The sequence below is a fragment of the Bos javanicus genome, chromosome 25 (assembly GCF_032452875.1).
Source record: "Bos javanicus breed banteng chromosome 25, ARS-OSU_banteng_1.0, whole genome shotgun sequence".
Taxonomy (NCBI): domain Eukaryota; kingdom Metazoa; phylum Chordata; class Mammalia; order Artiodactyla; family Bovidae; genus Bos; species Bos javanicus.
Window position 1 is genome coordinate 14,506,518 of NC_083892.1, and position 14,214 is coordinate 14,520,731.

The 14,214-nt window shown below is 47.4% G+C and overlaps 1 protein-coding gene across 4 annotated transcripts in view; it reads right to left on the reverse strand.

Moving 5' to 3' along the window:
• Nucleotides 1–14,214, reverse strand: part of ABCC6 (ATP binding cassette subfamily C member 6) — a 71,628-nt gene that overhangs the window by 19,938 nt on the left and 37,476 nt on the right. For all 4 annotated transcript variants that reach the window (XR_009733504.1, XR_009733505.1, XM_061401218.1 and 1 more), the window contains 5 exons: nt 13,723–13,890; nt 13,097–13,271; nt 10,029–10,104; nt 7,484–7,604; nt 5,806–6,013 (listed from right to left, as the gene is read on the reverse strand). Coding sequence is in view for 2 of the 4 variants with exons in the window: in XM_061401218.1 (XP_061257202.1) it covers nt 5,806–6,013; nt 7,484–7,604; nt 10,029–10,104; nt 13,097–13,271; nt 13,723–13,890 (748 nt within the window). In the remaining 2 variants the exon portion in view is untranslated. The remainder of the gene's footprint in view (nt 1–5,805; nt 6,014–7,483; nt 7,605–10,028; nt 10,105–13,096; nt 13,272–13,722; nt 13,891–14,214) is intronic.

Consider the following 14,214-nt stretch of genomic DNA (forward strand, 5'->3'; position numbering starts at 1 on the left):
GAAGCTATCATAGAGGAAGAAAAGGAAGCTAATCTTCCAGCATTTGTTGAACCTCTGGATCCAGCCATACCTGAAGCTAGTTACCTATGGATTCCAGTCGCATAAGCCAATACGTTCTCTTGTTGTTTAAACTAGGTTGAGACATATAGTTTTATATAGTTAGTACATTATACCTATATAGTTTTTAGCTATATTAGTTTCAAATAGAGCAGACTTTAGAGTAAGGCAAGTTATCAGGGATAAAGAGGGCATTATATAATGATAAACGTGTCAGTTCTCAAGAAGACAGAACAATCCTTAATGTGTACTGCCTAATAACAGGGCATCAAAATATGTGAGGCAAAAACTGGTAGAACTGCAAGGAGAAATAGATGCATCCATTATCATAGTTGGAGACCTCAACTCTTCTCTATAAGAAAAGGACAGACGCAGTGGGCAGAAAATCAGTAAGGACAGAGATGAACTCAACACCACCATCAGTCAACTGGATACAATGAACATCAATAGAGCACTTCATCCAACGGCAGCAGAACACAAATTCCTAAGTTCATATGAAACATTCACTAAGATAGACCACATTCTGGGCCACAGAAAACACCTTAACAAATTTAAAAGAGGAGAAACTTTACAATGTCTGTTCTCAGACTACAGTGGAATGACACAACAATACTTGGAAAATCCCCAAATACTTGAAGATTAAACAACACATTTCTAAGTAACACATGGGTCAAAGGAGGAACCTCATGAGAAATCTTAAAATATATTAAACTGAATGAAAATAAAAACACGGCATCAAATTTGGAGGATGTAGTGAAAACAGTACTTAAGATGAATGGAGAGCACTGAACGGGGCTTCCCAGGCAGTGCGAGGGCTGAAGAACCCGCCTGCGGATGCAGAAGACATAAGAGATGCAGGTTTGATCCCTGGATGAGAAGATCCCCTGGAGGAGGGCATGGCTGCCACTCCAGTATTCTGGCCTGGAGAATCCCATGGACAGAGGAGCCTGGGGGGCTCCAGCCCATAGGGTGGCAAAGAGTCAGACCGAAGCGACTTAGTGAGAGCCTGATAGTACTGAATAAGTATATATTAGAAAAAAAGGAAGCTCTAAAATTCACCATCTGAGCTTTCACCTTAGGAAACTAGAAAAAGAAGAGAAAACTGAAGCCAAAAGGAGCAGAAGAAAGTGAACAATAAAAAGCACAGTAGAAATCAATGAAATGGAAAACAGGAAATCATAAAGAAAATCAATGAAAACAAAGCCAAGGTCTTTGAAAAGATAAAAAAAAATTTTTTTTAAAGATAAAAAATATAAGCTTATAGCCAGACTGAGAAAAAAGAGAGAGGAGACAAATTACTAATATCTGAACTTTTAAATAAAAGGATGTCATTAATATCCCATGGATATTAAAAGTATAATAAGTGAATACTATGAATAACTCTATGCCTATAAATTTGACAACCTCGGAGAAATGGACCAATTCCTTGATAGATACAATCTACCTAGACTTATGCAAGAAGAAATAATCCAAGTAGGCCTATTCAGAAACTATTAGAGAAACTGAATTGATAATAGCTTTCCAAAACAGAAAGTGCCAGGCTTAGGTGAGTTCCTCGCTGAGTTCTAACAAATATTTAAAGAGAAATTACATTAATCTCTACAATCTTTTTCAGATCCTCTGTAATATCGTTCAGAGGATTGAAGCAGTGGGAGTATTTCCTAACTTATTCTATGAGGTCAGCATTCCTTAAAGCCAGAATCAGACAAACATTACAAGAAAACTGCATAGACCAATGTCTCTAAATAACGGACATGCAAAAATCCTCAACAAAATAACAAATGAAATCTGACAATGTATGAAATGAATTATACATCATGGCCAAGTGGAATTTATCCCAGATATGCAGAGCTGCTTCAACATTTGAAAAATCAATTAATGTAATCTACTACAGAACAGACTAAAGAAGAAAAATTACATGATCATGTCAATAGATGCAGAAAAAGATTATAAAATCCAGCACTTGTTCATGAAAAAAAAAAAACCCCAAACAACAAAAACCTCTTTCAATAACATATGACTACATTAAACTAAAAATCTTTTGCACAGTGAAGTAAACTATCAACAAAATGAAAAATTAGCCTACTGAATGGGAGAAGTTATTTGCAAATGATATTTCTGATAAGGGGTTCATATCCCAAATATACTAAGAACTCATCCAACTCAATGTCAAAAAACCAAACAACCCAATTGAAAAATGCACAGAGAATCTGAATGGACATTTTTTCAAATATGACATACAGATGGTCAGCAGGTGCTTGAAAAGATGCTCACCATCACTAGTCATCAGGGAAATGTAATGAGATATGATCTCATACCTGTCAGAATGGCTATTCTCAAAAAGACAACAAAACAAGTGTTGGTGAGGATGTGGAGAAAAGAGGACCCTTATGCGCTGTAGAGGGGAATGTAAACTGGTGTGGCCACCATGGAAAACTGTATGGGACTCCTCAAACTATTAAAAGTAGAACTTCCATACAATCCAGCAGGTCCAAGTCTAGACATTTATTCCCCCCAAATGAAAACACTAATTTGAAAAGATATAGGTACCGCTATGCTCATTGCAGTATTATTTACAAAAGCCAAGATATGGAAGAAACAGAAGTGCCCACTGATGGATGAATGGATATACAAGATGCAGTATATATACAATAGAATATGACTCAGCCGAAAAGAAAACTCTTGCCATCTGGGACAACATGGATGGACCTAGAAGGTATTATGCTAAATGAAAGGACAGAGAAAGACAAATCCTGTGTAATTTGACTTATATGTGGAATCGAAAGAACAAAACAAATAAACAAACATAACTAAACAGAGTCACACGGAGAGAAAAACAGGAGGTTGCTATAGGAGAGGGGAGTGGAAGGAGGAGAGAAATAGATCAGACAAGGGACAAATTTCCCTTTACAATATAAATGGGTCAAGAGGTATGAAATATATAGTGTAATATTGTCAATAATTATCTAATATCTTTTTATGGTGGCAGAGCATAACTAAGACTTCCCATGGGCACCATTTTGAAATGCAGACAAATATCAAATTACTATGTTATGGAGCAGGAAACTGGCATGAGACCAACAGTCAACAAGTACCGTAAGGGAAAGTTGAAAACTCTGAAGAGGAACTAACACAGCGTTGTATGTATTACACTTCACAAACGAACACACTCATATCAGATTTCTGGTTGCCAGAGGTGAGGTGTGGGGGGAGGGAGAACTGGATAAACGTGGTCAAAAGTTACAAACTTCTAGCTATTAGGTAAGTAGATACTGGGGATGTAATGTACAACATGATCAATATAATTAACATTGAAAGTGAAAGTGTTAGTCAGTCGTGTCCAGCTCTTTGCAACCCCATGGACCACAGCCCGCCAGGCTCCTCTGTCCATGGAATTCTCCAGGCAAGCATACTGGAGTGGGTTGCCATTCCCTTCTCCAGGGGATCTTCCCGACCCAGGGATCGAACCTTGGTCTCCTGCATTGCAGGCATATTCTTTACCGTCTGAGCCACCTGGAAGCCCTAATTAACACTGATGTATGTTGTATATGAAAGCTAAGAGAGTAACTCCTAAGAGTTCTCATCACAAAGAAAAATTGTTTAATATTTGTTTAACATTTTGTATCTTATACAGAGATGACAGATGTTCACCACACTTATTATGGTAATCAGTTCATGATGTAAGTCAAATCACAGAGCTGCGTGTCAACTACATCAATAAATGTGGAAGAAAAATATGGTATAGAACTCAGAAAAAATAAAAAAGACTGTGTGGTATTGGTGAAAGCACAGACAATCAGATCGATGAAACAGAGGTGAAGGTGCAAAGCACAGATAATTGTAGGCAGTGAAACTATTCCGTATGACACTCTAATGGTGGATATATGTCATTATACATTTGTCCAAGCCTATGGGATGTACTGTATGCAGGTCAGGAAGCAACAGTTAGAACCGGACATGGAACAACAGACTGGTTCCAAATAGGAAAAGGAGTATGTCAAGGCTGTATATTGTCACCCTGCTTATTTAACTTATATGCAGAGTACATCATGAGAAACACTGGACTGGAAGAAACACAAGCTGGAATCAAGATTGCCAGGAGAAATATTAATAACCTTAGATATGCAGATGACACCACCCTTATGGCAGAAAGTGAAGAGGAACTCAAAAGCCTCTTGATGAAAGTGAAAGTGGAAAGTGAAAAAGTTGGCTTAAAGCTCAACATTCAGAAAACGAAGATCATGGCATCCGGTCCCATCACTTCATGGGAAATAGATGGGGAAACAGTGGAAACAGTGTCAGACTTTATTTTTGGGGGCTTCAAAATCACTGCAGATGGTGATTGCAGCCATGAAATTAAAAGACGCTTACTCCTTGGAAGGAAAGTTATGACCAACCTAGACAGCATATTGAAAAGCAGAGACATTACTTTGCCAACTAAGGTCCGTCTAGTCAAGGCTATGGTTTTTCCAGTGGATGTGAGAGTTGGACTGTGAAGAAAGCTGAGCGCCGAAGAATTGATGCTTTTGAGCTGTTTTGTTGGAGAAGACTCTTGAGAGTCCCTTGGACTGCAAGGAGATCCAACCAGTCCATTCTGAAGGAGATCAGCCCTGGGATTTCTTTGGAAGGAATGATGCTAAAGCTGAAACTCCAGTACTTTGGCCACCTCATGTGAAGAGTTGACTCATTGGAAAAGACTCTGATGCTGGGAGGGATTGGGGGCAGGAGGAGAAGGGGACAACAGAGGATGAGATGGCTGGATGGCATCACCGACTCAAATGACGTGAGTCTGAGTGAACTCCGGGAGTTGGTGATGGACAGGGAAGCCTGGTGTGCTGCGATTCATGGGGTCGCAAAGAGTCGGACACGACTGAGTGACTGAACTAATGAACTAATGGGATGTACAACTCTCAGAGTGAACCCTGATGAAAACTGGGGACTCCAGGGGACTTCGCTCCTGGTCTAATGGCTAAGACTCCGCACTCCCAATGCAGGTGGCCCAGGGTGGATCCCTGGTCTGGGAACTAGATCCCACATGCCGCAACTAAAGATCCTGCATGCTGAAACGAAGATCAAAGATCCCATGTGCCTCTGAAGCAAAGCACAGCCTCCCCCTGCCCACCAAAAAAAAAAGAAGAAGAAGACTGTTTAAAAAAAACTGTGGACTTCAGGTAGCTAGGATATAGGTTCATTATTTGTGACAAACGCACCACTGGGGGATGTTGATAATGACCTAGGCTATATACATGTGGAAGTGGGGGGTATATTTCTATACCTTCTGCTCAATTTTGCTGTGAACCCAAAACATAAAGCTATTTAAAAAAAAGAGAGAGAGAGAGAAGTTAGGGGGCATTGATGGTGGGGAAATGGTCCAGGACCCACCTCCTCTGGGATTGGGAGGGGGGCAGAGGCAGCCATGTGGGAGTGCTGGAAGCCAACAGCAGCCAGACTTTGGAGTGGTTCTCTGCTTGGGGGAGGGAAAGAGTCCAGCTGACCTGCTGCCCCACCTAAGTGCTCAGGTGCCCCCAAACCTGGGGGCCAACATTCTGCCTTTGCCAATGAGGCTGGGAGAAACTCTAAGGGGTCTGTAAAAGTAGGGACTTCCCCAGCCCCAGCTTAAGGATGCAGGTCTGTGTTTGCAGCCAGGACCGTTGCACAGATGTTCAGGAAAGAGAGGATGAGCCTGGGTGTGTAGGTGAGGCAGCCCCGAGGCACTCTTGGGTGCAGCTGGAGGATGGAGGGGGGTACCTTGGAGACAGCCCAGGAGCCCGAAGACCCAGCCCCGCAGGGCCGCGTGAGTCTGCTGCCCGTCCACGATGGGGTCGTCTGCCCACAGGCTCAGCCAGTAGCCACGGCAGAAGGAGGCCACTTGCTGGCAGAGGAAGAGGAAAAGTGCATAGAGGCAGAGCGGGGTGCCCACCGCTCGTAGGTAGGTCAGGTACATGGTAGCCTTCACCTGTAGCACACATAGGAGAGATGGGGGCAGAGCGAGGCCCCAGGGGGAGACAGGAAGGGTCAGGTGGGGCTCCCAAAGCACGCCAGCAGGCAGACGGAGCCACCATGCAGTACCTCCCGCCTGGAGCACCACCTCCCCCCAGGCCCGCCCGGTCTCAGGACCCCCTTCCTCTATGGCTCCCAGGTGGCCACTGGGAGCCTTAACGGGGACAGGTGGTGGTACTTCCTGGGTTGGGAGTGGTTATTTGAACACCTACTATGGACAGGCATGTGTCTCTATCCTCATACTTCCCACTTGAGAGATGGGGAACTGAGACGCAGAGTGGGTCATTTATTTAAGGTCTAGTTCCTACAAATATGAAATTCTGCATGCAGCTGCACCCAGAATGAACTTGTTCAAACATCCACCTGACCCCGCATTGCTGTTGCTGACCTGCCCTTGACTTTCTCTTGCTCTCAGAAGACATTCCGAACCTCAGTACACCCTCTGACCTCACCCGCCCGCTATGCACTATCTGCCGGTCTCATGGGATCCTTCTCTCTGGCTTCTTCTCACTTCAAGGCCTTGACCCTTGCTGTTCCCCCTGCCTGCAACGCTCTTCGCTGCTCTTTCCACGGCTGAGTCCTTCACCTCCTTCAGGGATGTCAAATGTCACTGCTCAGAGCATCCTATCCAAGCAGGCCCCCGACTCTTGGTCCCTATCTCATCACTTGTCTTTATTTTATTTACAGCATCTATCATTACCTGATATCACCTTTCTTATTAGCCTAATTGTTTCCTAACCCCACCACCACTGGCCTGCAATCTCCACCAAGGCAGAAACGTCGTCTGGCACGCAGTGGGAGTTCTGAAAATGTTTGCTGGGTGGATGAGTAGGTGGATGGTTGAGTGGACGAATGGGTGAGTGAACAGGTAGATGGGTGGGTGGAAGAGTAAAAAAGTGGGTCTGTAAGAGGCTGGGGGGATAGACGGATGGCAGGATGGGTGGATGACTGGATGAGTGAAGAGTTAGATGACTGGGTGAGATGGATAGAAGCCTGAGTAGATGGGTGGGTGAGTGGGTGGAAAGGAAAATGGATGGATGAATGAATGAACAGGTAGGAGTGGGTGGGTGGACAAAGCAGCATAGGAAAGAAGAAATACTGTAAACTTCAGATTCAGACTGTCCTGAGTTTGAGTCCCAGGTGGTCACTTGCTAGCTGTGAGAACACAGACAAATCTCTAAACTCCTTAAGGACTCAGTTTCTTCCTCCCTAAAATGGAGCCATCATCATCTGAGTTTATGGTGGCTGTGAACATTAAGGAGTATGAAGTGTCTGGAATCTTACTTGGCACATAGTAGGCGTTCAATAAAGGTGAGTCGTGCCCCCCAGCCTCTTCCCACACCCAGTGCTGTGTATGCTGGGAGGTCCCGAGCCCTGGGCGGCCAGCAGCCGTGGATGTGGGGTGAGGGGAGCAGCAGATGGTTACCCTGCCATATTGAGTGCCGTCCTTTCCTTTCGGCTGTCCTGGCCTCTCAGGATCATCCAGGGGAAGCCCTGTCTGGGCCTCTGAGGCAGCGCTGTCCTTCTCAGGCACTAACTTCATGAACCTGTCATTTAGAGCAAATAAAGACAAATCAGTGTCTCTCCTCATGCCGTGTATGGTAGCCACTGAGCCACTCACTCACTCATTCATTCATTCAACTAACACTGTGAGCACCAATTAGGTGCCAAGCTCCCATTCTTCATCTGCAGTGCCAGCTAGATGCCACCTATTACCCCAGAGTTGGCCAAGCCTGTTCTTCCAATGCCATCTCACTGAAGGAGCTTCTCGGCTTTCATTTTGGCCTGAGCATTGCTGCAATCATTTTGCACCTGCTGTTTACTCTCAGATTTGTCAGTCCAGGTTTTCAGGAAGTCTGCTGAACGCTTTCGGATTGTTCCTATTAACTGTGGCTGAGTAGGCAGATGACCTTAAGTATGAATTGCCATTTACTGTGAAACCATGGGGCAGTTGACTAATCTCTCCATGCCTCAGTTTCCTCAGATGTAAAATGGGGATACTCTATGTCTGTCTGACTATCTATCAATCATCTATCAACCAATCATCTACCCATCAATCTATTTATTCATCTATCAATTTATCTTTGTGATATTGTGATTTATGTTAAGAAATATATATTTGGTCTTTGACCCCATCCCTGACACAGAGCTCCTAAAACCCTTGTAAATTCCTAAGTGAGAAGAGCCTTGAGAGCATCTCTGTTCTACTGAGATGACTCTGGCTGGGTTTCTGGATGGGGGCTGGTAACCAGAAAAACTAAGCCATGATTAGAAGCTTGGGATTTTCAGCCCCACCCCAATTCTCCAGCGAGGGAAGAGGGGCGGGAAATGGAGTTAATGATGAATCATGCCCACATGGGGGAGGCTTCACAAAGCCCCAGTAATATGGGATTTGGGGTGCTTCCAGGTTTGCGCACACACCCAGAGGTTGACACACGGGGCTCCATGCAGACAGAAGCTCCTGTGTGTGGGACCCTCCCAGACCTCACCCTGCATGTCTCTTTATCTGGCTGTCCAGTTGATCGCACCCTTCAATACACTGAGTGCTGTGGGCTATTTGGGCAAATTAATCAAACTCAAGGAGGGTGTGACGCAAGCCCCCAATTCGTCCCCAAGTAGGACAGAAGTTGTGTGAACCCTGGGGACCTACTACTTGTGACTGGCATCTGAAGTGGGGGGAGCAGGTTTGAGGGATTGAGCCCTTCACTTGTGGGAGCTGACATTCTTTCCAGGTGGTCAGCGTCAGAACTGAGTTCAATTGTAGGACATCCTGTTGGTGTTGGAGAATCGCTTGCTGTGAAGGTTTGCGGGGAGTAGGGGAGCACCTATCTGGTGTCAGAAGTGAATGATGTAGTTGTGTGAGAGCTTCCCTGGTGGCACAGTGGTAAAGAACCTGCCTACCAATGCAGGAGACACAGGTTTGAACCCCAGGTTGGGAAGATCTCCTGGAGAAGGAAATAGCAACCCACTTCAGTATTCTTGCCTGGATAATCCCATGGATAGAGGAGCCTGGCGGGCTATAGTCCATGGGGTCACAAAAGAGTTGGGCACAACTTAGCAACGAAAAGACAATGATGGAGAGAAAGGGGGTTGATGATTAGCAAGTTTTTCCAATACAATATTCATCTACCTGCATCTATGTATCTGTTTTTCTCTGTCTTGCTATTTGTCTACCTACCTACCTACTTACCTCTCTATCTATTATCTATCTACCCATCATCTATCTACACGTCTATCTATCTTCTCTTACTTAGGATACTATACACCGTGGGCCTGCCCAGCGAATGGCCCAGGAGTGCTCTGGGTGACTGGCTGTGATGGGAGGAACTGGGCCCAGCCTCAGGGACTGAGGCCCCTCCACTGCCCCTTGTAGTCCCCCAACAATTGGCACTTAAGTTCTCACTCTCCGGTGCCCAGTGGTCTTATTGTTCTGTTTTACAAGGTCACTTTCCATAAAAATGGAGCGCACAGGTGGCCCATTCCCCTGCTGCAGATGGCACCTCAGTGAGTCCATCAGTGAGCGGCTAGAGGGAGCTGGAGAAAGGGGGACACTAGGCCTCCCCCTGGTGACCCTGCCAGCACCAATTTACACCAATGCCCCTCAAAGCATGAGCCATAGGGCCTGGCACGGACAATGACAAGCATGGCCTGACTCCTTCTTTGCATCAGCCCTGCCCCGCTGCAGCCACAAGACAACTCTGACAAACTCCACGGCCTTCATCACACCTGAGGGCAGATTGGTCATTCTGTGAAAGGGACACGTGGGGACTCAGTTATTTTGGCTAACTGACCAGCCAGCGGTCTCTGGTGAGTCATCCTGCACTGGCCCCGTGGTGGGTCTTCAGCAGGTGTTCAACCCAGAATGGTTGGGGCCGCCCCACCCTCCTGAAATGCAGGCGGTATAACACAGTGCCTCTGCTTCGGCCTCGGCTTTTGGGCCCTCCCTGTGCTCAGCACCACAGCGAACTCACCTCTCTGATCCGCCCTCAGGCCTCCCACCTGCAGCAGAGACTCTGGGGTCCTTGGCACCGGCCGGGGGTTCTGTGTCTGCAAGATCAAGAGAGCCGCGTCACTCAATGGAGGTCGGCACCTCGGGGTCCTGATGCTGGCTCTGACACCCACTGGCTCTGCTGCCTCCACTCACTGAGCGTCCGCGTCCTCTCACCTGGCTCCTTCTCTCTCACCCCGTCCTCCCTGGGTTCTTCCCAGAACCTCATTCATTCACTCACTTATTCACTTGGCAAAAATAACCAAGCATCTGCTATGAACTTGGGGCTGGGAAACAGCAATAATCACTGCACCAAGTCCAACCGCTTGAGTCCCCCTAGTGCCCTTGCACAAGCAGTCCACTGTTTCTGGAATGTTCTTTTCCATGTAGCTCTCACCCAATCTCAGATGTCCTCTCCCCAAGGAAAGACCCTCCTGCCCACCATCCCCCAGGCTGGGAGGGTCCTATCTTCAAGCCTCAGGTGGGTGACACAGTGAATCAATGTTTAGGGACTTAACCAGAGTGAGCTACTGCTGAGCAGAGGAGGCGGAGCCTGGGATGGGGGAAAACTGGCTGTGAGCCCCAGCTCTGTCTTGCAGGGGCAGCAAACAGCATACAGATGGAGGTTCAAAGCCTGACACTGCCACTTACGAATCAGGTCAACTTGGACCAGTTCTTGAACTTCCGGGCTTCAGTTCTCATCTAAAAAATGGAGGTTCCCCGTGTCATACATCAAACTCCCACGGGCTATCTATTTTACATATAGTAATTAATGTATGTGTTTCAGGCTGATGCTCTGTGACAACCTGGAGGGTTGGAGTGGGGAGGGAGGTGGGAGGGGGGTTCAGGAGGGAGGGAGGGGACACAAGTATGCCCGTGGCTGATTCATGTGGCTGTATGGCCAAGGCCATCACAATAGTGTAATTATGCTCTGCTTAAAATAAATAAATTTTTTTAATGAAGGTAAATACAGTACTGAGCTCACAGGTGCTAAGTGGTGATTAAATGAGTTAATGGAGGTGACCTTGGCAGTTCTTTATCATCACTGTGGCTGAACGTGGATCGCTGACTTTCCTACCAGAACACTGTCAATTTTTCCAGTAAGGACTGTGTTCTTTGGGTAGCTAGAACCCCTAGCTGGCCCACCCGGGGCCTCTGGCCTCAAGACACCAAGTGACCTCCTTGCTCGGCCCCTGTAGCAGTTACAAGCACAGACTCAAGAGCCAAACATGCCCAAGTTCTAATCTTGAGACCTTGGGCAAATTATTTAACTCTCTTCTGGCTGAGTTGCTCCTCTGAAAAGTGGCTGCGATAACTGCACAACGGGATGGACTCACAGAGCACCCTCGTGAGCACGTTGTGGGCCCCTTCCTGCTCCGACCTGGACCCCGCTGCCGAGCCCCCGCGGCCCCATCCCCTTCCTCCTTGGCCACCATGAGGCCTTGGGGGTGCTGAATGCGCTTGGGGTCTGGGGTGGTGGGTCCTGTCTGAGGGCTGGCGGCAGTGGGCGCCTAGAGTCCACAGTTGTGCCGTGAATCTGCTGCCCTGGCACCTGGTCCTGAGGAAGCTCTCAGCCAGGACATACCATGCAGTGTGGGGGGCTGAACGCATGGCCCCGGCACCGGGAACCCAGAGTCTTAACCACTGGACAGCCAGGGAAGTCCCATCCAACAATGCTTCTGATAACGCTACATAACTCAGTAGGATTAATCATGGCATAAATAATAAACTCAGGATGAATCTCCTGCCCCAACACAAACATCAAACTTTCAAACTGCTGGCAATTCATTGAGCAAGTGCATACCCCCCATCTAATAACAAAATCAAATGATACCTCTGTGGTACATAGCACCCACAAAAAACACAAAACTTTCTTGCATGGCTGTCTTGAAGATTTGTATGAATACCTACTTATCTATACCTACTTGTTTCGATATAAAATGCTATAATTTACTTACCACTAAGTTACATTTGCCAATCAAGAGCTACATTCTTATTGCTTTACTTGGTATATCAAAGTACATCTAGGTATTCTAGTCTGTTTTCAGTCACTAGGTCATGTCCAACTCTTTGCGATCCCGTGGACTACAGCCCACCAGGCTCTTCTGTCCATGGAATTTTCCAGGCAAGACAACTGGAGTGGGTTGCCATTTCCTACTCTAGGGGATCTTCCTGATTCAGGGACCCAATCTGCATCTCCTCTGTCGGTAAGCAGATTCTTCACCACTGAGTCACCAGGGAAGCCCTCATACTAAAGCTGACCTTCCCTGAGAACTCAGCAGGTAAAGGATCTGCCTTCAATGCCAGAGACACAGAGGACGTGGGTTGGATCCCTGGGTCAGGAAGATCTCCTGGAGAAGGAAATGGCAACCCACTCCAGTCGTCTTGCCTGGAAAATCCCATGGACTGAGGAGCCTGGTGGGCTCAAGTCCAAAGGGTCACAAAGAGTCGGACACGACTGAACAACTATGCACGCATGCACTTGACCCTGGCCAAAAGGCTGAGAAGCCAGTCTAGGGATATCATATTTGGGTCTTCTTACTCAAAATGTGGTATGTTGACCACAACCATCAAAAGCCTTTGAATCCCAGAATCTTCATGGGGAGAGCTTGGAATGGCATTTTAAATGAGTGTTTCAAGTAAATTTTTGCATCCAAAAGTCTGTGAACCACCACCGTGATGAACAGATGTGAGCCTGGCTCATGTAAAGACACAGACACATGAAAGCTGGACTCGTAAGCTGCATTTGCATAAAAAAATGAAAAATAAGGAGAAAAAAATAACTGCACAGTGCCTCATAGAGGGGTTGTGAAGACCAAATAAGACAATGCATGTTTATAGAAGCACTTAGTACAGTCCCTGGCTCATAGAAAGTTCCACTGGCACCAACTGGGGGACGGGTGGCCTCATGGGAGAGCTGTCTGCCTCTGGCCTGGGCCTCTAGGGAGGGTGTGGTCTGAAGGCTCCACTCTGGCCAGTGGGAGCTGTGTAGCCTCCTCTCCGAGGGTGGCAGAAGCCAGGCACAGAGAACCAGCAAAGCCCAGCCTGTACCTCCTTCTCCTCCATCTCCTGGCTGGCTGGCTCCATCCAGAAGGCCCACCAGGGCCCCTTTCCTGTGCAGCAGCTCCTGGAAGGAACCCATCTCTGCAATGGCCCCATCTTCTAGCACCACGATCCAATCAGCCTGGGGCAGGATGTGGAGTGCATGGGTGACGAGAATCCGAGTCTGGCAGGAAGGGATGGAAGTTACACTCACGCACTTGACCACTGTTCCAGAGCTGGGGGAGGGGGCTGGCTGGGGGAATGTCCTGGGGCTCAGAGTGGGAAGACTTCCCCTTCTTGTGCTACTGCCCTGTTTCTTGAAAATGGCATGTCCCAACAGAGAAGTAAAGGAGCTCCTTCAACCTGTCATGAAACCAGAAGACACAGTTCACCTGAACCTGGCCAGTGACCTGACGCAGAGCTGTGGTAGTTTAACCACAGGCCCGTAGGCAAGAATTGACTGAAGATGTAAGCCACTGAGATTTGGGGGCTGTTTGTTATGCAGCGTGGTCACAGCAAAGGCTGACCATTACAAAGAGGAAAACTGAATTCCAGGAGGGTGGTGGTGAGCAGATGTAGGATAGAACTTTCTCTACCTTTGCACTATGGCCTCTGAGACATTTTTCCAAACTTACCGTCCCCTGGAGCAGCCCATCAGGCCCAATGACCCGGTTGAAAACATGCTGGCCAACTTGGGCATCCAGAGCTGCCAAGGGGTCATCCAGCAGGTACACAGCAGCCTTCCTGTAGACGGCCCTGGCCAGGCTCAGCCGCTGCTTCTGGCCCCCAGAGAGATTCATGCCCTGTGGTGACAAGGGACGGACAGGAACCCTGGGTCTACACCTGCAATGCCAGTGTGATGGGGACACGCCTGCTCACCAGAGCGAGCTATGGCTCACCGTGCCTGTCCTCCATGGCCACCTCCAACCTGAAGCACTTGCTCTCAAGACAACATGCCCCCAGCCTCCACCTGCCTGGCCTCTCCCCTTTCCAGCCAAGCTTCCTGCATCTGCCTCTCCCTCCCCTTGAGTCCGGATTCTATTCCCATTTCTCCACTGATAAAGCCTTCCTCATGGACACTGGTCACTCCCCTGTTGCCTAATCCAGTGGGAACTTTTCAGTCCTTA